This window comes from Biomphalaria glabrata, chromosome 7, assembly GCF_947242115.1.
Source record: "Biomphalaria glabrata chromosome 7, xgBioGlab47.1, whole genome shotgun sequence".
In the NCBI taxonomy this organism is placed as follows: Eukaryota; Metazoa; Mollusca; class Gastropoda; family Planorbidae; genus Biomphalaria; species Biomphalaria glabrata.
In genome coordinates, this window is record NC_074717.1 from 34,210,413 (window position 1) to 34,232,263 (window position 21,851).

At 37.5% G+C, this 21,851-nt stretch overlaps 1 protein-coding gene across 18 annotated transcripts in view; it reads right to left on the reverse strand.

Moving 5' to 3' along the window:
* LOC106052346 (deoxynucleoside triphosphate triphosphohydrolase SAMHD1-like) overlaps nucleotides 1–21,851 on the reverse strand; it is a 175,383-nt gene that overhangs the window by 113,802 nt on the left and 39,730 nt on the right. For 17 of the 18 annotated variants that reach the window (XM_056034990.1, XM_056034989.1, XM_056034992.1 and 14 more), the window contains 3 exons: nucleotides 7,314–7,364; nucleotides 5,824–5,874; nucleotides 3,891–3,941 (listed from right to left, as the gene is read on the reverse strand). In XM_056034990.1, the coding sequence (XP_055890965.1) occupies nucleotides 3,891–3,941; nucleotides 5,824–5,874; nucleotides 7,314–7,364 (153 nt within the window). The remainder of the gene's footprint in view (nucleotides 1–3,890; nucleotides 3,942–5,823; nucleotides 5,875–7,313; nucleotides 7,365–21,851) is intronic. The other variant, XM_056034993.1, reaches the window with a different exon arrangement.

Below are 21,851 nucleotides of genomic sequence, written 5' to 3' on the forward strand. Positions count from 1 at the left end.
GACCTGAAATCAATGGGGTGTCTTTCCTCCCTGGTTTTGACTTTTTGGAACTCTGGCGTGTAGTGTGCAGTGGATGATTTTTCTGCTATTGAGGATGCAAGGCAGTCAGCTATTTCTCTGGGGGACGTGACAGTTCGTCCTTGGTTTTTCAAATGCCCTATTGCATTTGATTCTTTCCCTTTGATTCGCCTTACTGCCTTCCAAACCGCTCTAGCAGAAGTTTTGGCATCCAGACTGCCGACAAAACTTCTCCGGGAATTCCTTTTGGCTGACCGTATGGTTTGTCTAGCCTTTGCTCTAGCTATCCTGAATAGCTTTAGGTTTTCCTGGGAAGGATTCTTTATAAATGCAGCCAGTCGTTTTTTCCTATCACCAATAGCACTTTTGCAAGCTGTATCAAACCATGGTTTGCTAGGCCGTTTTGGATTTGCAGAGGTTAGGGGTACAACTTTCCTGGCTATACTTAGTAGCTTGCTAGCAAAGGTATCAGCTGGGTTCTGTTCATGGAGGATATTTTCTGTGATATCCTCAGAGCATCTTTTTTGGAATTGTTCCCAATCGGCCTTATTCAGTTACCACCGCTGAGGTCGTCCCAATGAAGGGAGATTGTTAGTAATGATGATTGGGAAGCGATCACTTCCCCGTAGATCATTGCTAACTGACCATTTAAAATCGTCCAGAAGTCCGGGGACGCATACGGTGAGGTCAATGTATGTGAATGATCCAGTTCCTGGGTGCAAGTAGGTCGGTGATGCATCATTAAGTATGCATAAATCATGTTGGAGGAAGATATCCTCCAGCATACGACCTCTTGTGTCGGTATTGTTGGATCCCCACATGGTGTTATGGGCATTGAAATCCCCAAGGATTAAATAAGGCCGGGGGAGTTGTTTCAATAGGTCCTCCATGTCTGTTCGGTTTAATGGAGCGCCTGGTGGTAGATACAGGCTGCAGCAAGTGATAACCTTGTGAAGGGTTATCCTAGCTGCTACGGCCTGTAGTGTGGTCTGTAGTTCTACCCTCTCATGGGGGATGCTATCCTTCACAAGGATACAGACTCCACCTGATGCTCTCTCTGCATCCTCAACATTCTTGGTGTAAGCACGGTAGCTTCGGAAGCTGATGCAATCTTTCAGAAATGTTTCCTGTAAGCAGACAGCTACAGGAGTCTCAGAGTCCATCAGTAGCTGCATTTCCTCGTAATTGGCCTTGAGGCCTCTACAATTCCACTGTACAATTCTGGAATCTAGATGACCTACTTGGAGCTATTTGGCCTTGGGAGGCCCCCGGAGGGGTTTCCCTTTATTCCAGTGACCTTGGTATTTTTATTCTTGGGTTTGGATGGAGAGGAGGACAACCCCCTTTTGGGGGAAGTCTTTCTCTCTGGAGAGGGGAGATCCCTCTGGTTAGAGCGGAAGTTATTTCCTCCTCTCTCACCTCGGGCATCCTCTCCGCTTTGATTTTCTCCCCTTAGGGAGTTGGTCAACCTCTAACTCGGTAGAGGTTGGGGTGTCTGGCTGGGTTCTCTGAGGAGAACCTGTGTCAGACATGATGTCTCCGGGTTCTCCCGGAGTATTGGTTTTGACATGCTGCTCAGTCTCCATGCTCTCATCAGCGAGCACAGAGAACCTGTTCTTTAGCATGACAACAGGGCTTTCTTGTTTCTTCAGAGGTGTGTTCTTTGGCGACCGTTGACCTACATTACATTATAATATATCTCTTTGTCAATAATAGGCTATTAGTTTGTAACCAGTATGTTTTTAAGTTAACAACAAATCTGGTCTTACGGTTAGCGTGCTGGACTGTTTATTTCGACCGCCTCGGGATCAAACCCTACGCGCTGCACGTCGTCAAGCGGGTTGTTTGAACAAGAAAAATAATTATCTTTAACTTGAAGAAACATCCTAAACACGTAAAACAGAAAAAAAAATTCTTACAACGGCAAATGAATCTTGAAAACGTTATTACTTTTGACTTTTAGCATGCTCAGTGTGCAATGATGCATGTACATTAGTGGACTATTTGGGGAAAGGTGGATTGTTGAGGTTGTAACTGGCAGAAGGATTCCTTGTTTTTTTTAAATATTAAAAAAAAACATGCATGATTTGAATTCGAACACGAGTGGTATAAGTGATCTATTGTATTGGATTTAGATCTAGTCTATGTCAAACATGGCGAATATATGATATGATAAGACCTAGAAAATAAAACAAATAATAATTTCTAGAGAATTGTTTCCTGTATGCTGGTACACACATACATATGTATATAACGCCTTATAGTTTTCATTTCAGACCTTGCGATCTGTTTAGCAGACGATGTAAAATATTTCTGTTTTTATATGCTACTGTAAACGAGGGTGTCATATAACCAGCACAACAGCCAACCGCCTATATTTTCCCCAACTAATGTCAGGTACCCATTAGAGCTGGGTAGACTCAGAAGCGCCCTAAGGAGAACGAAAAAAAGTATCAAAGTCTTCGCCATAATTCGAACCCACCCTCCAGTTCGGTAGCCAAACATTTCACCATTCAACCACCGCACAACCATATAAAAGATATATAAAAATATAGACACAAGAACCCTTTGTTCATTTATTGAACAAAATGTAACATACTATTGTAAAATTACCTTTAATGTTTTAATAGAAACTGGAGTATAAATGTATATTTTGTGTGCTATCGTATTAATTGTTTAATCTATCTATCTATCTATCTATCTATCTATCTATCTATCTATCTATCTATCTATCTATCTATCTATCTATCTATCTATCTATCTATCTATCTCTATCTCTTTATCTCTCTATCTCTCTCTCTATCTATCTATCTATCTATCTATCTATCTATCTATCTATCTATCTATCTATCTATCTATCTATCTATCTATCTATCTATCTATCTATCTATCTATCTATCTATCTATCTATCTATCTATCTATCTAATCTATCTATTTATCTATCTAATCTATCTATCTAGGTTACAAAGACAGTTTGTGTGGATACACAAACTCAAAATCAGCCCCCGAGGTGGTCCACCCAGAGACAGACGGACAGCTCTAGACACTGATAGAGGATAGAAAATATTAAGCTGTAAAAAAATTCTTTAAAAAATCTTCAAAAAATGAGTTAGATCTAAGACTCTAAGTCTATATATAAGTCTAGATCTAGAATCTTTATATAGAATCTACTATATTTAGACTAGAACTCGTATATAGATCTATGTAGATCTGGCCTCTATTTATTATAATTAAGATTCAGATTGTAGTGAAATGTATTGCCTAATGAGGATGTGTGAAAACTACGCGGTAAAAGTATTTTTTTTTATAAACTTACAATTGAAATGAAATTGGTATTAAAATTCTTTTTAAAAACAACATTTGAATCAGTATTCTATTTCATTAGTTAATTAATAAATGGAAAATCTATTTTATAATGATCCATTAATACTTTTTCCATTGTGACCTTAGATGCAATTTTTTTTTTACCTATGCGCGAATCTATGAATGAACCTTGATTTATTAATGAAGAAGCCTGTTACCTTTTTAATAAGACTTACTCCCCCTGATGTTTTTCATTGAAAAGTGGTGTAATTTTTTTTAAAATCTGCTTGAATATATAATTTAAAAAATAAGTTGGTTCAATTTCGGAAAAGAAAAAAGTAGCCGCTGCATCAGAACTTTTTATGATCTAAAATAACATGATGTCTCATTTACACTTTCTATTCTAGTTTCTGAGATTTAAACCGGACGGACGGACGGACGGACAGACGGACAGACAGGCCACACAAAATTAATAGCGTCTTTTCCCCTTTCGGGGGCCGCTAAAATTCAAATGTATTATTTGTATTTAAAATTACATTAGGCCTATAATTAATTAATTAGTTTGTACTTAGTCTCTGATGACAGAAGGGTTTTCACAGCTTCAATAAAATCGATCACGCTGTAAAAAAAAAATTAAATAAAAAAAAAACAAAGCTTTTTTTAAGTGTAATAATAATTATTATTTATAATCAGTTATGTGATACATTAGCATTGATACATTTGTGCGATTTGGAAATGTTTACCAAGTGTGCTTTAACATGCTCAGTGTGCTATAGTGCATGCACTTTTGTGGATTAATTGGGAAAATTGGATTAAGGAGGTGGTATCTGGAGGGAGTATCTGGTAGAATGTTTCCGTGTTATTTTAGGTATTTTATAATTAAATTTAAATTAAATTTAAATTTAAATTATTTGTTCTGAATTCGAACGAAAGTGGAAAAGCCTAAATAATGAAAGGCCGACGCATTCTTTAGAAGGTTTCGTCTAGTTAATATAATCCATTTTGGGACAAAAAGTTTGGGTTAGTTAGCATTAAAGTCTAAATAAACATGTCAAATATATTTTTAAGTTTGGATTTATATTATAACTAGTCGGATTTTACCAGCAGGTCTTTGGGTATAACTGATCTAGTGTATTGGATTTCGATCTAGTCTATGTCAAACTAGGCGATTATATATTTATTTCATAGAAAATAAAACAAATACTAATTTCTAGAGAATTATTTGCTGTATGCGGGTACACACACACACATATATATGTATATAATGCCCTAAAGTTCCCTTTCAGACCTGCGATCTATTAGGGAGACTATGTGAAAATCATCTGTTTCTCTGGCCCACGTAAACGAGAGTGTCATGTGGCCAGCACAACGGCCAACCGCCTTTACTTTCCCCAACTATTGTCGGGTACCCATTACAGCTGGGTGGAATCAGAGGCGCCCTAAAGATAACGAAAATTAAATATTCCAGTGTTCGTCAGGATTCAAACATGGGCCCCAGTTTGGAAACCAAGCATTTCACCTGTCAACCATTTCACCTCCATATAAAAAAGAAATAAAAAATATAAACACAAGAACACTTTGATCCTTTGTTTAACAAAATGTAACTATTGTAAATTTACCTGTAATGTTTTAATTGAAACTAAGATTTGAACGTATATCGTACACATTTTGTACTTTAATTGTGAACCTTTTTTTTTTGTAACACTAATTTTCTCATTTATAATCAACAATATATATGTAACGCCCTAAAGTTTATATATATAAACCCCTTTACACCCAAAACGGACAAATTTTAATCCACCTTGTCACAATTGTAAAACGCTCACACACCATCATCTTCAATATATATGATGTCAACGAGAGATTTTGGGGTTCTATTTTTATCTTTTAGTGTTCGAAAGGTTTTTAAATCTTTATCTATTTTGTCTTTGTGGCTTTGTCTCAAATTATCCTCCAGCGTAATTGGTTTCATATCGTCATAAAAAGTCACTAAGGAAAACGCTTGTTTGACAAAGAAGGAATGAATCCCAATTTCAAATTTTCAACGCGGTACAGTCTATATTCTTTTTGTTAAACATTAGTTACATGTAGACAAAATATATAATAAGGCTTATCTTCGAGTCCGAATAGCATTATACATATTTAAAGGATTAACTCAGGTACAAATCATTTATAAGTGTAGGAAAAAATTGCATTAATGGGATGTTAAAATTAAAGTCACGACCTACTTAAATGAAATCTATTATCGTAGACCCCCGTGGACATCTCATAGATCCCCAATTTGTTTTTTCCCTTTCGTAGACCCCTTGGAAGTCTTCGTAGACCACTTTGTGAATCACTGCTTTAAATAGTTCTGATAAAATTTTTAAATATTTTTATTTTCAAAGATTACCTAGTTTATTGCAATTTTTCCGCTATTTAGTCATAAATCATAAATAATCAAAATATATTATTTGTATGTAGTATTACATTAGACCTATCATTAATTAATTAGTTTGTACTTAGTCTCTAATGACAGAAGGGTTTTCACAGCTTCAAGAACATCGTTCAATCTGTAAAAAATATAAAAACAAGCTTATCTAAGAGCATTTATATTTTTTATTTTGAATCAATTATGTAATAGTACACTAACATTGATACATTTGTGGGATTAAAAATATTTTTACCAATTTTTTTAGCTCAATTTTCATACTTTTAGCATGCTCGGTACGCTATGGTGCATATATTTTTGTGGACTATTTGGGGAAAGCTGATTGAGAAGGTGGTATCTGGGAGTGGGTTTTCGTGTCTTTTTTAAAGTATTTAAACCTGGGCATGCTACCCTGCCTTATGGTGGCGCCCGGGTGGAAACGATCGTAAGAGGAAACGATTAGGCTAAAGGGTAGCAAAACAAAACTCCCGTGGGGGTGCCTAAAGGGGTGCGAGAGCATCCTCATTGCACTGTGCGGAGTTGTAAAAAAGCTCCCACAACCTTGTCAAAATCCAGGCGCTGTTCCTCAAGGGGCCGTTACATAAATGGCGTGTCCTGCACGGTTAGCCTGGTATAGAAAAGGAAAATGGCGAGGGTCTTAGTGTACGCGGCCTCTTGCCGCGAGTCTGACCCACCCGTCATTTTCAGGCCAGTGAGAGGGAACTCTTGTTCACTTTTGCTGGCTTAGAGTTCCAAGAGCTGAAGGCTCAACTCTATCTGACAGTTTCAAGAAGAAGAAGAAGAAAAAGTATTTTAAAAATAAACCTGTATGAGTTGAATTCGAACACGAGTGGAAAACCCTAAATAATGAAAGGTCAACTCGTTCTTTAGAAGATTTCATCTAATTAATCTAATCCATTTTGGGACAAACATTCAAAGCATCAAAGCCGTAAAGTTCCCCTTTCAGACCTCGCGATCAGTGTGGAAGACGATGTAAAAGTCATCTGTTTCTAATGCTCACGTTAAAATAGGGTGTCATGTGGCCATCACAACAGTCAACCTCCTTTACTTTCCCCAACTAATGTCAGGTAACCATCATAGGCGCCCTCAAGATAACGAAAATTAAATATCCCAAGTGTTCGTCAGGATTCGAAACCGAGCCCACAGTTCGGAAGCCAAGCATTTCACCACTCAACCAACGCACCTCCATATAAAATAGTAATAAAAATATATAAACAAGAACACTTCGTTCTAAATTTACCTGTAATGTTTTAATAGAAACTAGGGTATGAACGTATATTTGAATGCTATCTTACACATTGTTTATTCTAAATATGTAATGTTTTTTGTAATGCACCATTTTTAAACTAATTTCCTCACGGATAATAATGAATATATGTACATATGTGTTCCACTGGATGGCTATCAATTCTTAAAAATAGTAAAATATTTGTTTAAATAGTTCTGATAAAATAAATATACATTTTTATTTTCAAAGAATACCTTAACAATGAAAAATCAAAACGTGTTATTTTGTATTTAATATAATATAAGGCTTATAATTTATTAATTATTTTGTACTTAGTATTTGATGAAAGAAGGGTTTTCACTGCTTTAAGAATATCGTTCACTCTGTAGAAAATATAAAAAAAACAAACTTATTTAAGTACATATATATATGTATATTATTTTGAATAAATTATGTTATCTTATCTTATCTTATATAATACAGACGTTACTTCAAAAAAGAAGATGATTACGTCCTACGCGTCATGCATTTAGTCATGCATATTAACCAACGACTTAAACTCTGCCAAGTCTCTGGTTTTCCTGGCTAGCTCAGGCAATCCATTCCATGCTCTAATAGCACAAGGGAAGAAGGAGTATATTAACCAACCACTTAAACTCTGCCAAGTCTATGGTTTTCCTGGCTAGCTCAGGCAATCCATTCCATGCTCTAATAGCACTAGGGAAGAAGGAGTATTTGTACAAATTTGTCCTAGCATATGGGACGAGGAATGTGCCTTTATCTTTGTGTCTTTCAGAGTATTTTATTAAATTTTGTTTTTGTATTTGAAGATTATGGTTCAGTGTTTTATGTATGATTGCTACTTTACTTTTGAGTCTTCTGTCCTGAAGGCTTTCTAAATTTAGTGATTTTACTAAAGGTGTTACTCTAGCCAAATGTGAATATTCGTTTGTTATGAATCTCACTGCTCTATTTTGTGTCTGTTCCAGTTTCATAATGTTTTCTTGAGTCGAGGGGTCCCAAACGGAGGATACATATTCTATTATTGGCCTAACCAAGTTTAAATAACATTTTAGTTTTATGTTCTTATTTGATTTATAGAAATTTCTTTTAATAAATCCTAATGCTTTGTTTGATTTTTTTTATAGTTTCATCAATATGTGGATTCCATGACAGTTTTTCATTTATTATAACACCTAGGTATTTTGCGTTTTAGTCTGTATTACTGGTTTGCCATGAATAAGATAAGTGGAATAAATTTGTTTTAGTTTTTTTTGTTACTCAATGACATTTTTCTGGGTGGAAAGATTTGATTCCCATTTCTGTAATTCATCTAATTCTCTTTGTAAAATATCTGTGTCTTGTGTTGTTTTTATTGTTCTATATATTATGCAATCGTCTGCAAATAATCTGACTTTTGTTCCTGAGGTAATGCAATTTGGTAAATCATTTATGTAAATTAAAAATAGTAGTGGACCCAAGACTGTTCCTTGAGGTACACCTGAGTTTATTGTTATCGGTGTTGATTTAGAGCCATTTATTATTATAGTTTGTTCTCTCCCTATCAGAAAATCTTTAATCCACTGATGCAGTGGACCATTAGAATACACTAACATTGATACATTTGTGCGATTGGAAATATTTTAACCAATTTTTTTTTGTTTAGCTCAATTTTCATGCATTTTGCATGCTCACTGTGCTTTGATGCCTGCACTTTGTGGAATATTTGTGGAAAACTGGATTGAGAAGTGGTCTCTGGGAGGTTTCCGTGTTATTTGGTTTTTTTTAAGCATTAAAGTAAGCCTGTATGAGTGAAATTTGAATACGAGTGAAAAAGCCTACATAATGAAAGGCCGACGCGTTCTTTGGAAGGTTTCATCTAAATTATGTAATCCATTTTCGGACAAAAGGTCGAAGCATTAAAGTCTAAATATACATGTAAATGTATTTTAAAGTTTGGATTTATATTGTAACTGGCAGGATATTATTGCTGGCCTTTGGGTGTAACTGCTCTATTGAATATGATATAGGTCTAGTCTATGTTAGACATGGCGAATGTTTCCTTCAAATTGTTTTATTTTCTCAAAAAATAAAAGTATCCGTTTAGCCGACACATCCATATCGAATATAAAATACTGTTTCAACAGGTTTATCCGATTTTTTTTAAAGCTTCGTTTTTTAAATAAAGATGAATTTAGTTTGTTTTTTTATTTTCAGATCCCTCCGAAAGTACCCTACTGTCTTATCATCATTATCATAAAACTCCATTTAAGTAAGGGCTTGAGAGGCTTAAATCCTCTCTTGCAAAAGCCCTGGACAGAAACCCTGCTGTCCTGCGTATAGCATATATGTAACCATACAGGTCGAGAATTTTTTATTTCCCAAATCTGTCGAGACGGAGATCAGCAGGTCTGGTGCAGTCAAACAGAATATGAGGCACGGATTGCTCTTCTTCCCCGCAGCGGGGGCACCTTGAATGAAAATTTGGCCATAGCCGTGAGAAATATGATCTAACAGGACAGTGGCCTGTCCTGCATTGTGTTATAATAGCTTGCTCAGGTCTGGACAGTCTCAACCACGGGTAAGTGCGGTCAGGGCGTCTCAAGTGCTCCCAGACTCCTCTGGCTTTTTGGGACTTGTCCCAGCACTCAAATCACTTTTTCATTTCTGTTTTTTTGAATTATAAACAGAGCATAATGAAAATCTTACAGCCTGTTCAGTGGGTGGAATTGACTCTCCCTAGTGGGCCAAGGAGTCTGCAATAGTGTTGCCAGTCACACCTATATGACTCGGTACTCACTGCGTTGCTTTATGTTGTGTGAAGGCATGATGACAGTGTCGATATTGGTAGGCCATGCAAAGCCTGTAGTACAAATTTTGAGTCAGTGACCACAACAAACTGTATTGCTCTGAAATGTCCCTCGCCGAGTTGAGAGTCAATGCCCTTTAAGGCTTCACAGACTGCCATCGTCTCCACATCAAAACTGCAAACACTACCACATGGTCCAAAGATTTTTACTAAGTAAGAGCCAAGAAAGTCGATGTATGCTCTATAGCCTGCTCTTCCAGAATCTATCGATGCTTATCCTTCAGTATATGCAAAAATAGCACTGGGCTTGAAGGCATTAATGGTCTCCATTGCTAGAATTTAAAGATCTTTAGATGAACGACTTAGCTTAGTGGCATTAGGGTCTACTAGTTTCAAGCGTATGTCTGGAGTCATTGGGCGACACCAAGGGGGAAAGGGATGAACACGTTTAATTTTTTGTCGGTTGGTGGAGAGGCCAGCTTTATCAGATAGTCTAGTGATATGATGCATAAAAAACTGCAACTGGATACGTCTTCTGCATTTCCAACCATCCACTAGTTTTCTAGCTTGGATGTATTCATCCAGCCTTTTATACCGCTCATAGCAGGTCAGTACTGACCTTTCCCTCCTAAGGTTTAGTGTACTTACATTAGCCATTATTTCAGCCGCATTTACTGGACTTGTCCTAGAGGTTCCACAGACAAATCTTAGTGCTTGGGACTGTATTTTATCAAGTTGTTCAAGAACTGTCCGAGAGCCATACATTTGCACAGGTAGGCTGTAGTCTGTGATCGGACTGCTTCTAAATGCAGTAATCGGACCATGTCTGCTCGGGCTCCCCACTTCGTGTATGCCAGCTTCCGCACATTGCAAAGTTACCTGAGACCTTTCTTGCAACTTCTTTGATGTGCTCACGCATTTTTACTTTGCGATCTAAAGTTACACCAAGGTACTTGGGTAGCTTTTTCATGCTGAGAGCCACTCCGTTAAGGGAGAGCCGGAAAAGTTGCCCGAGAATGCCAGTCCCGAGCGTAAACAGAGAACAGACCATCTTGGAGGTGTTTATTTCTAGCCTCCCTTTTTGAGTGTATGAGCAGAGCGTATGGAGATCTTCTTGTAACACATTTTGTTTAGAGGTTGAGCTCCTTCCGGATTTCCAAAGGACAAATCATCATCAGCATATAGCAGCTTTTGACATTTTAGCTGAGCCGGTAGGTCATTTATGAAGGCCGTGAAAAGGACGCATGAAAGGACGTAACCCTTCTTCGTACATCCTTGGTCATATTGTACGCTCTTGTAGGAAGACTCTAATCCAGTAATATATCTGTCCACACACACCCACGGCTCTTATCTTATGAAGCAAACCAGGCCGCCATACTTTATCATATGCCAGTTTTAACTCAATGAAGACTGCGTATGTGCTTTTGGTCTGCTACGCTCTGCACAAAGATGAGATGGGCCTGTAACTCTTAGCAGAGGAAGCATCTTTTCCTTTTTTTGGTATAGGAATAATGGTGGCACGTTTCCAGGGTCATCTGCCAGGTTCTATTTACAAATGCCAAAAGCTCGGCCCTTCCTTTCCACCCTACATGCTTGGCATTTCGGGGGAGATACCATCCGGCCCGGGAGCCTTTTTGAGCTGGCATTTCTTTTTGGTAGCATTAAGCTCGCCTATCAAGAAGGGAGAGTTTATCGTTCCCTTAGCACTTTCGGTCTGTGGTTCATTTCGTTTTTTTTTCATCAGCTTTGCAAGCTTTATCAATGGCTTTGGACATTGGGGACTTCTTGGCAGCCTTGTTGACCTTAGCTAAATATTTGTTCAACAAAGTGGTAATTTTCTTCTTTGATGAAAAGGTTACCCCATTGGGTAAAGATAATGGGGTTGCTGTTTTCGTACGCCCATTATTTTCGAGATTTCTCAGAAGACTTCAGGCCTTAGAGCTATCCCTTAGGTCTAACTTTGAACAGATGCTGGTCCAACGTTCTCGTTTTTAACTGCTAACAGACCTTTCAGGCCTTGTAAACTATGGGGCAAATGATGTAAAGTTTATCTGTTTCTGTGGCTCAAGTTAGCGAGAGTATCATGTGACCAGCACAAAAACCAGCCGCCTTTACTTTCCCAAATAATTTCAGGTACCCATAAGAGCTGGGTGGTCTCAGAAGCGCCCTAAGAATCCTAAAAGTTAAAATTTCAATCTTCTTCGGGACCATCGGTTAGGAAGCCAAGCGCTTTGCCACTCAGCCACTCTTGTTCTCAAATGTGTATCCCGCAGCCTTTATGAGTGACCCATAGCTGTCTCGTTCTGAGGTGCATGCCACCAGGCGCTCTCTTCTATGTCAGCCAAGGCAAGTAGGCGCCTAAGCTGATTTTATAAGCGTTTCAGTGAGGCGCCTCGATTACGTCAACCACCTTTAAGCTCACCAAAAAATACTGCCTTTGGCATACGTTTGTCTTCCATACGGAATACGTGCCCTGCCCAGCGTAACTGTCGGACCATAAGAAGTCCCTCTATACTGTCCATACCGGCGTTCGCAAGGACATTGCTGTTTGTAGTGCCACCGTATGTCCATGATGAAGGACAAGCTTCTTTGATAAAAGTTCTCAAGTAGACTTCATTGCTTTTTGTATAGCACCCATAGTCTCAGATCCATAGAGATGGGTTGAGAGAACCACCGCCTGGTGGACATTGAATTTTGTAGGTAGTTGGAGTGATTTATTCCACCAAACTCTCGCCTGAAGACGTCCAAAAGCGCTACTGGCCCTGACCAAACGGTTAACACCTTCTCTTGAAAGTGAGGCGTCATTTGATACTATACTACCTAGATATGTGAAGTGGTCTACCACGTTAAGAGGCTGTCATTTGACGGTGATCTTTGGAGCTTAGTAGGTTTTATTGGGTGACACCTGGAACATGGGCTTCTGTTTTCCCGAGTTTTATTGATAAATCGATAGAGGCGTCAGCGTATGCAAATTCGTTGACCGCGTTCTGGAGATTATGTTCATTGTGAGCTACCAGGGCGCAACCCTCGGCATAGAGAAGCTCAGTTATGGCCATCTCTTTTGTTTTTGTATGGTATAATTTAACACATTGCCGTCCTAACAAAACTTGAAGTAGATGCCTTCGCGCAACCGCTGCATCATTTGACCCAGCATTACGCCAAAGAAGATAGCGAATAAAGTAGGAGCAAGTACACAGCCCTGCTTCACGCCATTTTTTATTGGGAAATGGAAAGACCGCATTTTGGTGATCTTTGTTTCCAATAAAGATTATTGTTATTACTATAAAAGAGCGAGTATTCATTCTCTGGCGAAGCCAGGGTCGAGTTTCGTTAAAGGGAAACAAAGTTTATCGTAGTCCCTTTATCAGTTTCCACCGAGGATTTTTCTGGTGATGTGGCAGGTCTGCAGAAGTACCGCCCTTTGACAGTCAACGAGAATGTTCCTAGGAATGACAAGGGCCTTGAAGGTATCTGTGAGGTCAGTTGTTATTATTCCCTCGGTTTATATGACAATGGGGTATATTGTTATTTTAGATAATTTCTATAAACGCTTAATCTCCAAGCCAAGGTTCCCATATTTTCGTTGTTTTTCCAGCTCAGTTTTTTTTTTTAAATTATGAGATAGTGGTACGGCGATGTCAATAATGGTAGTGGCCTTTTCATTTTTTATCGATGAGCAGCAAATCAGGGCGATTAAAATCTACCGTTTTGTTAGTCAAAATAGGCCTATCCCAGTACAGTAGATGATCCGTAGACTCGAGAACCTCTTGTGGTGAGTATTTGTAATACGGAGGAGTATCCTTACCGATCAAATTGTGTGTCAAAGCCAAGTGCTGGTGTATTAGCTTTGCAACTTGGTTATGGCGACCTAGGTAGGCAGATTCCGATAGAGCTGAACATCCCGCCATTATGTGTTCAATGGACTCACCCACATTTCCACATTTTCGGCATTTGTCAACAACATTGAGTTTTAAGATATGTTTCTCGTAATTTTTTGTTCTAATTACTCTGTCCTGTATTGCTGTGACAAAGCCTTCAGTTTCAGGATAGAGATGACCTGCTTTTAGCCATGCTAAGGAAGCAGCCTTGTCAATGTTGTCCACATGTAATAAAGCCGGGAATTTTCCGTGGAGTGTTTTTTCTTCCCATTGGCGAATCTCATGCCCGACGTCGTCTAAACCGACATTAACATCAACATTGTTTAGGTTCAAAGGGGTTGCATCATGGTCATATTTGCGTAGGAAGGAAACTAGTTCATTTCTGGAGGCGTGCAGTTTTGGAAACTTGCGTCTTACACAGTTTGAAGATGTTCTGCAATCCACGCCTCCATCCTTCCGGGGCAGGTATAGCCTTATGGTGGAGGACTTGGGGTGTAAACATCGAAATTTGGTTAATAATTTCCTCGTGAGTCTGTCAATGTCATGTAGGTCGGTATCTGTCCATTTGATAACACCTAACGTGTGGAGGAGCACTGGGACAGCCCAGCTATTTATTGCCGTGATGAGGTTACTGCCAGACAGTTTTGTGACGAGAATTTTATTTACTCTCTGCTTGTATTTGCCAAGAAAGTCCTCTTTTAATGTTTATGGTTTATCGTGGCATTCTGGTTTATACCAAGATATTTATAAAGGGAGGCAGAGTTCAGTTCTTCGATGTCTTCAAATGCAATGTTGGTGTTGGCTGCCTTGCCCTTTTTAATGCTTATGATACCACAGTTATCCAAGCCAAAAGACATGCAGATATCGTCACTAAAGCGTTTTACCGTTTTAATTAAGTTGTGTAACTTTTGCTCGTTCTCTGCATATAGCTTTAAATCATTCATGTATTATTATTATTATTATTATTATCAATAAAAAGTGTCGAAATATTAGTTTCTCTTGTAAACAATGGTGAAGAAACTTAAAAACCAGTCTCTGTAGTATGACTTATAAACAATTACCAGTTTATGTTTTAAGCAATAATAATAGTGTAGTAAATATACATGTACGTCAGTAAGTGAACAAGTAAATTCTAGTAGTTTGTGTAGTCAGTATAAGTAGTGCAATAATTAAACAACTCCAGTGGCGTAACTAAGGGGGGGGGATGGGTGTCCGAAATTTATTTGTAAATACATAAATTAATATATTTGATTGACAAATAGTGTCAACGGGTGTCTTTTTTTTTCAACATTTCAAGTTTTTTTTAAAGTTAGTCTTACATTTTAAACTTTGTTGCCACGAATAAAACTGCATGATATTATTGATATACAGCGAATTCCAGGTATCTTGTTACCTTTACTAATAATAGATCTAAATGGCGAGTATTTTATGGCTACACTAATTAACCTTGAAGCAAAATTTACAGAATCTAGTATAACAGATCTAATAGTTATTCTTAATAATGCTAGAATAGTCCATTATTCGGGTGTGGCGTCTATGATTTCAGAATTAAACTTCACGCTCGAGTTATTACCCCTCTATTCATCGTTCCTCAATCCAATGGAAACTCTCTTTTTATTTCCATCTAATCCTTTTGCTTTCGCACAAAACATAAACAAAAAACAATGACGTAATATTATATAATATTAGCACATTCTTCCTTTTGAAGTTATTATCACACCCTTCCTTTTAAAGTTCTTAAGAGTGATATCTACTAGCAGGGCCGGCCCTAACATTTGCGGGACCCTATGCGAAACGGATCGCGCAGGGCCTAGTCTGGGTAGGGATAAGCATAATGTCAAATTTTTTTTTTTAAATTAGAAAATAGGCCTACTTTCGTCTTTGCAATAAATTTTTATCAAATGAAAGCTCGCAATGCCAATTTTTATTTATTGGCAACCCAAAATGTCAATTTCGTCTATTCTTTAGGAGATTTGAATAAATTAAAAAAAAAGTTTAGGACTTTATCGTATATTTTGCCTTTTCATGAGATTTCCTGGAGGCCCTGGAAAATCAGGAGGTCGCGAAAACCCTGTTAATTTATTTACGTTATAATGGTTTAATTTAATACTTAGAATTAGCGCGGGGCCTATGAAAACGCGGGGCCCACTGCGACCGCATAGGCTGCAGTGGACTATGGCCGGCCCTGTCTACTAGGAACTTTAACAATTCGTCCACTTCTGGTTGTCTTGACTGGCACAACAAGTTCTCTAGACATTGGTCTATAACTGTCTGTTTCGTTTGTTCCAACAGTTTGCAGTTCATTGTCTTCATCGGTATCATAGTACCCAGAGATGTCTTCATCAAAACTCTTATGTAAAAAGCGTTGATTTCTTATGTATGTTTTTCCATCGTTTGTCTTTATGATGTAAGATCTGGGTGCTGAATGTTTTTTTATGACAACTGCTTTCTGCCATGTTTGACCTAGACGAACTCTCCGACAGAATAATCTTTAGGTAGTCTTGCTTTTGCATCGTATTTCACTTGCTTTTGATCTGTCGTTCGTTGAGTAATGTCTCTGCATTTTCAGCTACCGATGGTTTCAATAGTTTGGGATCAGTTGGAATGATTCCCTGAGGCTTCTACTCGTCAGCAGTTGTGATGGTGAATACGGCTGTCCACTTATCGGAGTATTTCTATACTCGAGCATAACGAGATATGGATCTTTCCCACTTTTGTATGCTCTGAATCCTTTTGGTTTCGCACAAAATATAAACAACCAACAATGACGTAATACCATTATAATATTAGCACAGAATCTTCTTCATGCAGTGGAAAATTAAGAATGTTTTGCCTATCTAGAATTCTGGTCAAAGCTCCTGCGCCCAATTAATATAGTTCAGAAGAAACTAGAAAAGTTTGGACTGCATGTACGGGAAGCTGCTAAAAAAATTTGTACCCTTTCATGCTTTCTGCAAAATGATGAGAAACTGACAAAAACCCAAAGGCTGGAAAGAAATTGGATACCTTTGGGTTTCTTCTTGAACCAAGACACCTGTTATATGAAGACACGCTTATGACAAACTGCGCTATTTTTCCTGTTTGTATGATGAAATAAATGGAAAATCGCTTTTTCAATGATATCACTTTTCATCAACAAACCAGTAATACAATCACCAATAGACATATTGAGGAAACAGGTTTTATATGGGAATTACGTGTGCTCAAAGTATCGATGTAGATGATGTTATAGATTTCTTTGCTGCACAGAATGCACGACGTGAAGCAATATCAATTGAGATTTGTCACTTGTGCATTATTTAACTTATAAACAACGGTATTATTCATTAAAAGAGTCTTGATGATTACTTTTTGTTAAGTTTACTGATATACTGAACCAATTTGATTTGGGCCTTATATATTTTTGCGTACATTATCTCATGTCATATGTCGAATGTCAAAATGCAAGGGGCCCCCAAAGAGGTCAATCCCCCCGGGCCCCCAAATCCCTAGTTACGCCCCTGAACAACTCTAGACCCTATAGTTCAGTCAGGTTCTTAAATTAAATAAATTGTAATAAGAAATAAAGGAACACTGAAGAGTAACCTAAAACAAGGCTTTATTAAACTAGAACGACACATGAACTGACGAAAGAGACTTTGACAGTAGCACACTAAATCAATGTTGTGAACACATTTTCTCGACATTACACAAACATAAACTAATAGTAACTATTTCACCACAAGATGCCTTCGTGCAATCGCTGCCTCATTCAACCCAGCATTACACCAAGGAAGATAGCGAATAGAGTAGGAACAAGTATACAGCCCTGCTTAACGCCATTTTCTTTTGGGAAGTGATCAAACAGATTACCATTGGGTCTGATCTGGCCTTTTTGTCCCACTTGAAACTGCTTTATATGTAAAGAAATGTAGGCGAGCATCCCAGCCTGGCCAAAATCCTCCTCAACTCATCGCGACTGACCTTGTCGAAAGTCTTGGTGAGGTCCACAAAGGTAGCAAATAGGTTAAAGTTCTGCTCTTTGTATTTTCTTGTAATTGTCGCAGAACAAATATCATGCCACATTGGCTCACAGATAACGACTCGTCCACTAAAGAGTGGACTCGAGCAATACTCGAGCAAAGATCTTTCCTGCTACTAACAGGAGTACAACGAGTCGATAGTTGGAGCAGTTAGACTTGTCATCCTTTTTTGTATAGGGATATGATTACGTAATCTCGAAGTTTAAGTGGGACCACGCACTTCTCCTAGCATAGAACGAACAAGTCTGTTAGCCTCTCGGTTAGGACGACACAACCCATTTTAAATATTTCAGCCGAAAGTCAATCCGAGCCAGGTGCTTTGTGTTTTTTGAGTGTATGAATTGTTGTTTCAGCTTCCTTAAACGTCAGTGGGTCGTCAAGCTCCTCTCTCATAATTTTCTAAAGAAAATTTGCTAGCGATTCTTTCGATACGTGCCTTTTGTCACCTTTGTCTTCTAGATCTAATAGAAATATATTTACTATCTAGATTATTTTATATAAAATAAACAAGTATATATAGAGTCTAGACCTATATATAGATATCTATATATAGATATATATCTTGTGTAATAAAGACGTTACTTCAAAAGAGATGATTACGTCCTACGCGTCATGCATCTAGTCATGCATGTTAACCAATGACTTAAATTACGGCAAGTCACTGATTTTCCTGGTTGGCCCAGGCAACCCATACCATGCTCTAATAGCACTAGGGAAGAAGGATCATTTGTACCAATTTGTCCTAGCATATGGAACGAGGAAAGTGGCTTTATATTTGTGTCTTTCTGAGTATTTTATTAGCTTTTGTTTTTGTATTTGAAGATTCAGTGTTTTATGCATAATTGTTACTTTAACTTTGAGTCTTCCCCCTGAAGGTTTTTTTTTTATATTTGGTGATTTTACTAAAGGTGTTTATGTAGTCAAATGTGAATATTCGCTTGTTATGAATCTCACCGATCTATTTTGTGTCTTCAAGTTTCTTAATGTTTTCTTGAGGATTGGTCCCGAATAGAGGACGCAGTCTATTATTGGCCTAATCAATGTTAAATAACATTTTAGGTTTATGTTCTTATTTGAGTTATAGAAATTTCTTTTAATAAGCCCTAATGCTTTGTTAGATTTTTGAAAGTTTCATCCGTATGGGGATTCCATGACAGTTTTTCATTTATTATAACACCTAGGTATTTTTGGTTTTTAGTCTGTGTTACTGGTTTACCATGAATAGGTTAAGTGAATTTTTTTTTAAATATTTTTTTTTGTTACTCTTAATTAATAACCGACATTATTGTAGGTGGAAAGACATGCTTAGCTTTGACTTCCATTTCTGTAATTCATCAAATTCTCTTTGAAGAATGTCTGTATTTTTTGTTTTTTTTTATTGTTCTGTATATTATGCAATAGTCTGCAAATAATCTTAATTTTGTTCCTGAAGCCATGTTGGTTGTTATGACATGATTAGGAATTAGTTATTTGTTTCGGGAATAGGGTAAAGTTTTACTTAGCGACGATGACGTAAAGTTGGTTAAAAAAACAAGAACGCTCTAAGGGACGCTAAAAAGAAGACGCTTCTTGTAGAGCAGTACAATAGATATACGGATTTACGGACATAGCTGACATTGGACGATTCCCTTCGTGATTATTATAATATTTGTAGAACAACATCAGCGTCGACTACATATTTGATTGTTTCGGCCTTTCGCCGGTGTTACTGAAGTAGTTTGAGTTACGCATTACTTCCAGTCAGACGTAGATCTACACTAGATATATTTCCAAGAATCAACACCGCGCGGAAGCCTTAACATGGTATAGATTAAGGACATTATTTTGTCGAAGTGGTTTATGATGTTCTAGGATTTAACATGTGATGCTTGTTAGTGATACTGGTCTGCAGTTTCCTGGGTCAGATTTTTCTCTTTTTTTTATATAGGGGAGTGACATTAGCTTCTTTCCAGTCCCTTCATAATCTGTTCTTGTTAAGAGATGCCTGAAAAAGTTTGTTGGTAGTCTAGCTGCAATGCCATCAGGTCCATATGCTTTATTCGGTTTAAAGTAGAGGTGCACCGGATAGTTGCTCCGGCTCAGGCTTATACCGAATATTCTGCCTTTTTTCAGTATTCAACCATATTCGGCTCCGGTCGAATATCACTGCCGGATAGTTGGCCGAATGGTAAAAAGTACACCTATTTATTATGTATAACTTGGACCTCATTCATTTAATGTCTGTTATAGAATATTTAAACATAATAATGTGCTTAAAAATAGGACCTATATGAAAAATACACCAATTAAGACTTCTTGAACGTCTTCACTAAAAACATATTTTCACACCATCATGGACATACGGCTCCAAGACCGCACTACAAAAAAAATCTGCATTGTGATTGACCTCCACTCTCCGTATTTTCGTCCAGAATTTGTATTTCTATCAGTTACACTGAGATAAAAATCTTAATGGTGTATTTTGAATTTAAAAAGTCATCTGCGAAATGCAAATCAGAAACAAGTATTAAAAATTCTGGCCCAATTAAATATTATTCCAAGGAGAGAGAATCATCTATCAATATTGACATAATACATTATTAGAACAAACAATTTCTATAACAGCACATACAGCATGGGCGTAGCAGAGGGGGGTTTGGGGTTCAACAACCCCCCCCTCCCAAATGACTTTAGTTACTGATTTTTTGCTTTGATTTTGTTTATTTTAGGTGAGATTTTCATACTAAACCATCACTTGCCCCAGCGCAGCCAAGGGGGTTTTGAGTTTAAAACCCCCTACCAGGGGATTTTGAGTTTAAAACCCCTTACCAGGGGTTTTTGAGTTTAAAACCCCTATCAGCAAACGTCAATCCCCAAATTCCAAGAGCACAGTTAAGGAAGATTTTGATTTTATAACCCCCTATTCAGTATAAAAAAAAGCAAATTACACACTCAAAATTCTATGAGCGTGGCCAAAGTGTTTAGAGTTTAACCCCCACCCCTCTTCATTAGGGTTTGAAGCTAAAAAATACCTCTTCAATATAAAAAAAAAGGAAATTACGCACTCAAAATGTTATGAGCGTAGGTAAATGGGTTTCGACTTAGTTTTGAGTTTAAATCCCTTTCAGCAAGGTTTGAAGGTAAAAAATACCTCTTTAATATTAAAAACAAAGCAAATTATACACTCAAAATTATATAAGTGTAATCAAAGGGTTTTGAATTTAAACATCCCTCCACTGGAGTTTGAAGCTAAAAAAATAACTCTTCAATATAAAAAAAAAGCAAATTACGCACTCAAATGCAATAAGAGTTGCCAAAAGGGGTTTTGAGTTTAATTCCCCTTTCAGCGGGTTTTGATGCTAAAAAAATACCTCTTTAATATAAAAAAGCAAATTACACACTAAAATTATTTGAGCATAGCCAATCCAATTGGGGGTTTTGAGTTTAAACCCCTCTCCAACAGATGGCTTTTCTTAAAAGTTTAAAATCCCTCCAGATGGGTTTGAGTTTAAAATTCCCCTACAGAGCGTTTTGAGGTGGGAAAACCTCCATCTTCAATATTATTCTAAAGCAAACTACAGTTACCAAATTCTATGACCGTGGCTAAATTGGGTTTTGAATTGAAAAAAAAACAACAAAAAAAAACAACTCCAGAGATTGTTTAGTTTACAAACCACAAAGATGATTTTGACGATAAAACTTCCCTGTTCGATATAAAATCTAAAGCAAACTACAGTCACCTAATTCCAAAAGCATATTCAAGAGAGGTTACACATTTCTACCAGTGGCGGGGCTCCATTAATAAAGTGCATTGAATGGTCATCTGCCGAAATTGAAAAACACTAAATGTGGCTCAACAAAGATGGCTAAGACAGATTTTAGGAGTCAGTTATAGTGATCGGGTCTAAATCAAGGAAATCCTATGCCGAATTGGGAGTCGAAACCTTAGTAAGGTTGTGACAGAGCGTCGCACGAGGTTTGCGGAACATGTTTTTCGACAAAATGAATTACGCACACTAAGGGTTGCGATGACATCCTAGTACAACTTGGCGCCAGTAAGGCTATAAGAATGCATTTTAGGTTTTTGAAATAAAACTTTTCAATAGCAGGAAAATTTACTGTAGATACCTAAGAATATTCATTTTGTTGGCTTTCAATATCAGAAATAGTGCTTGACAGCGG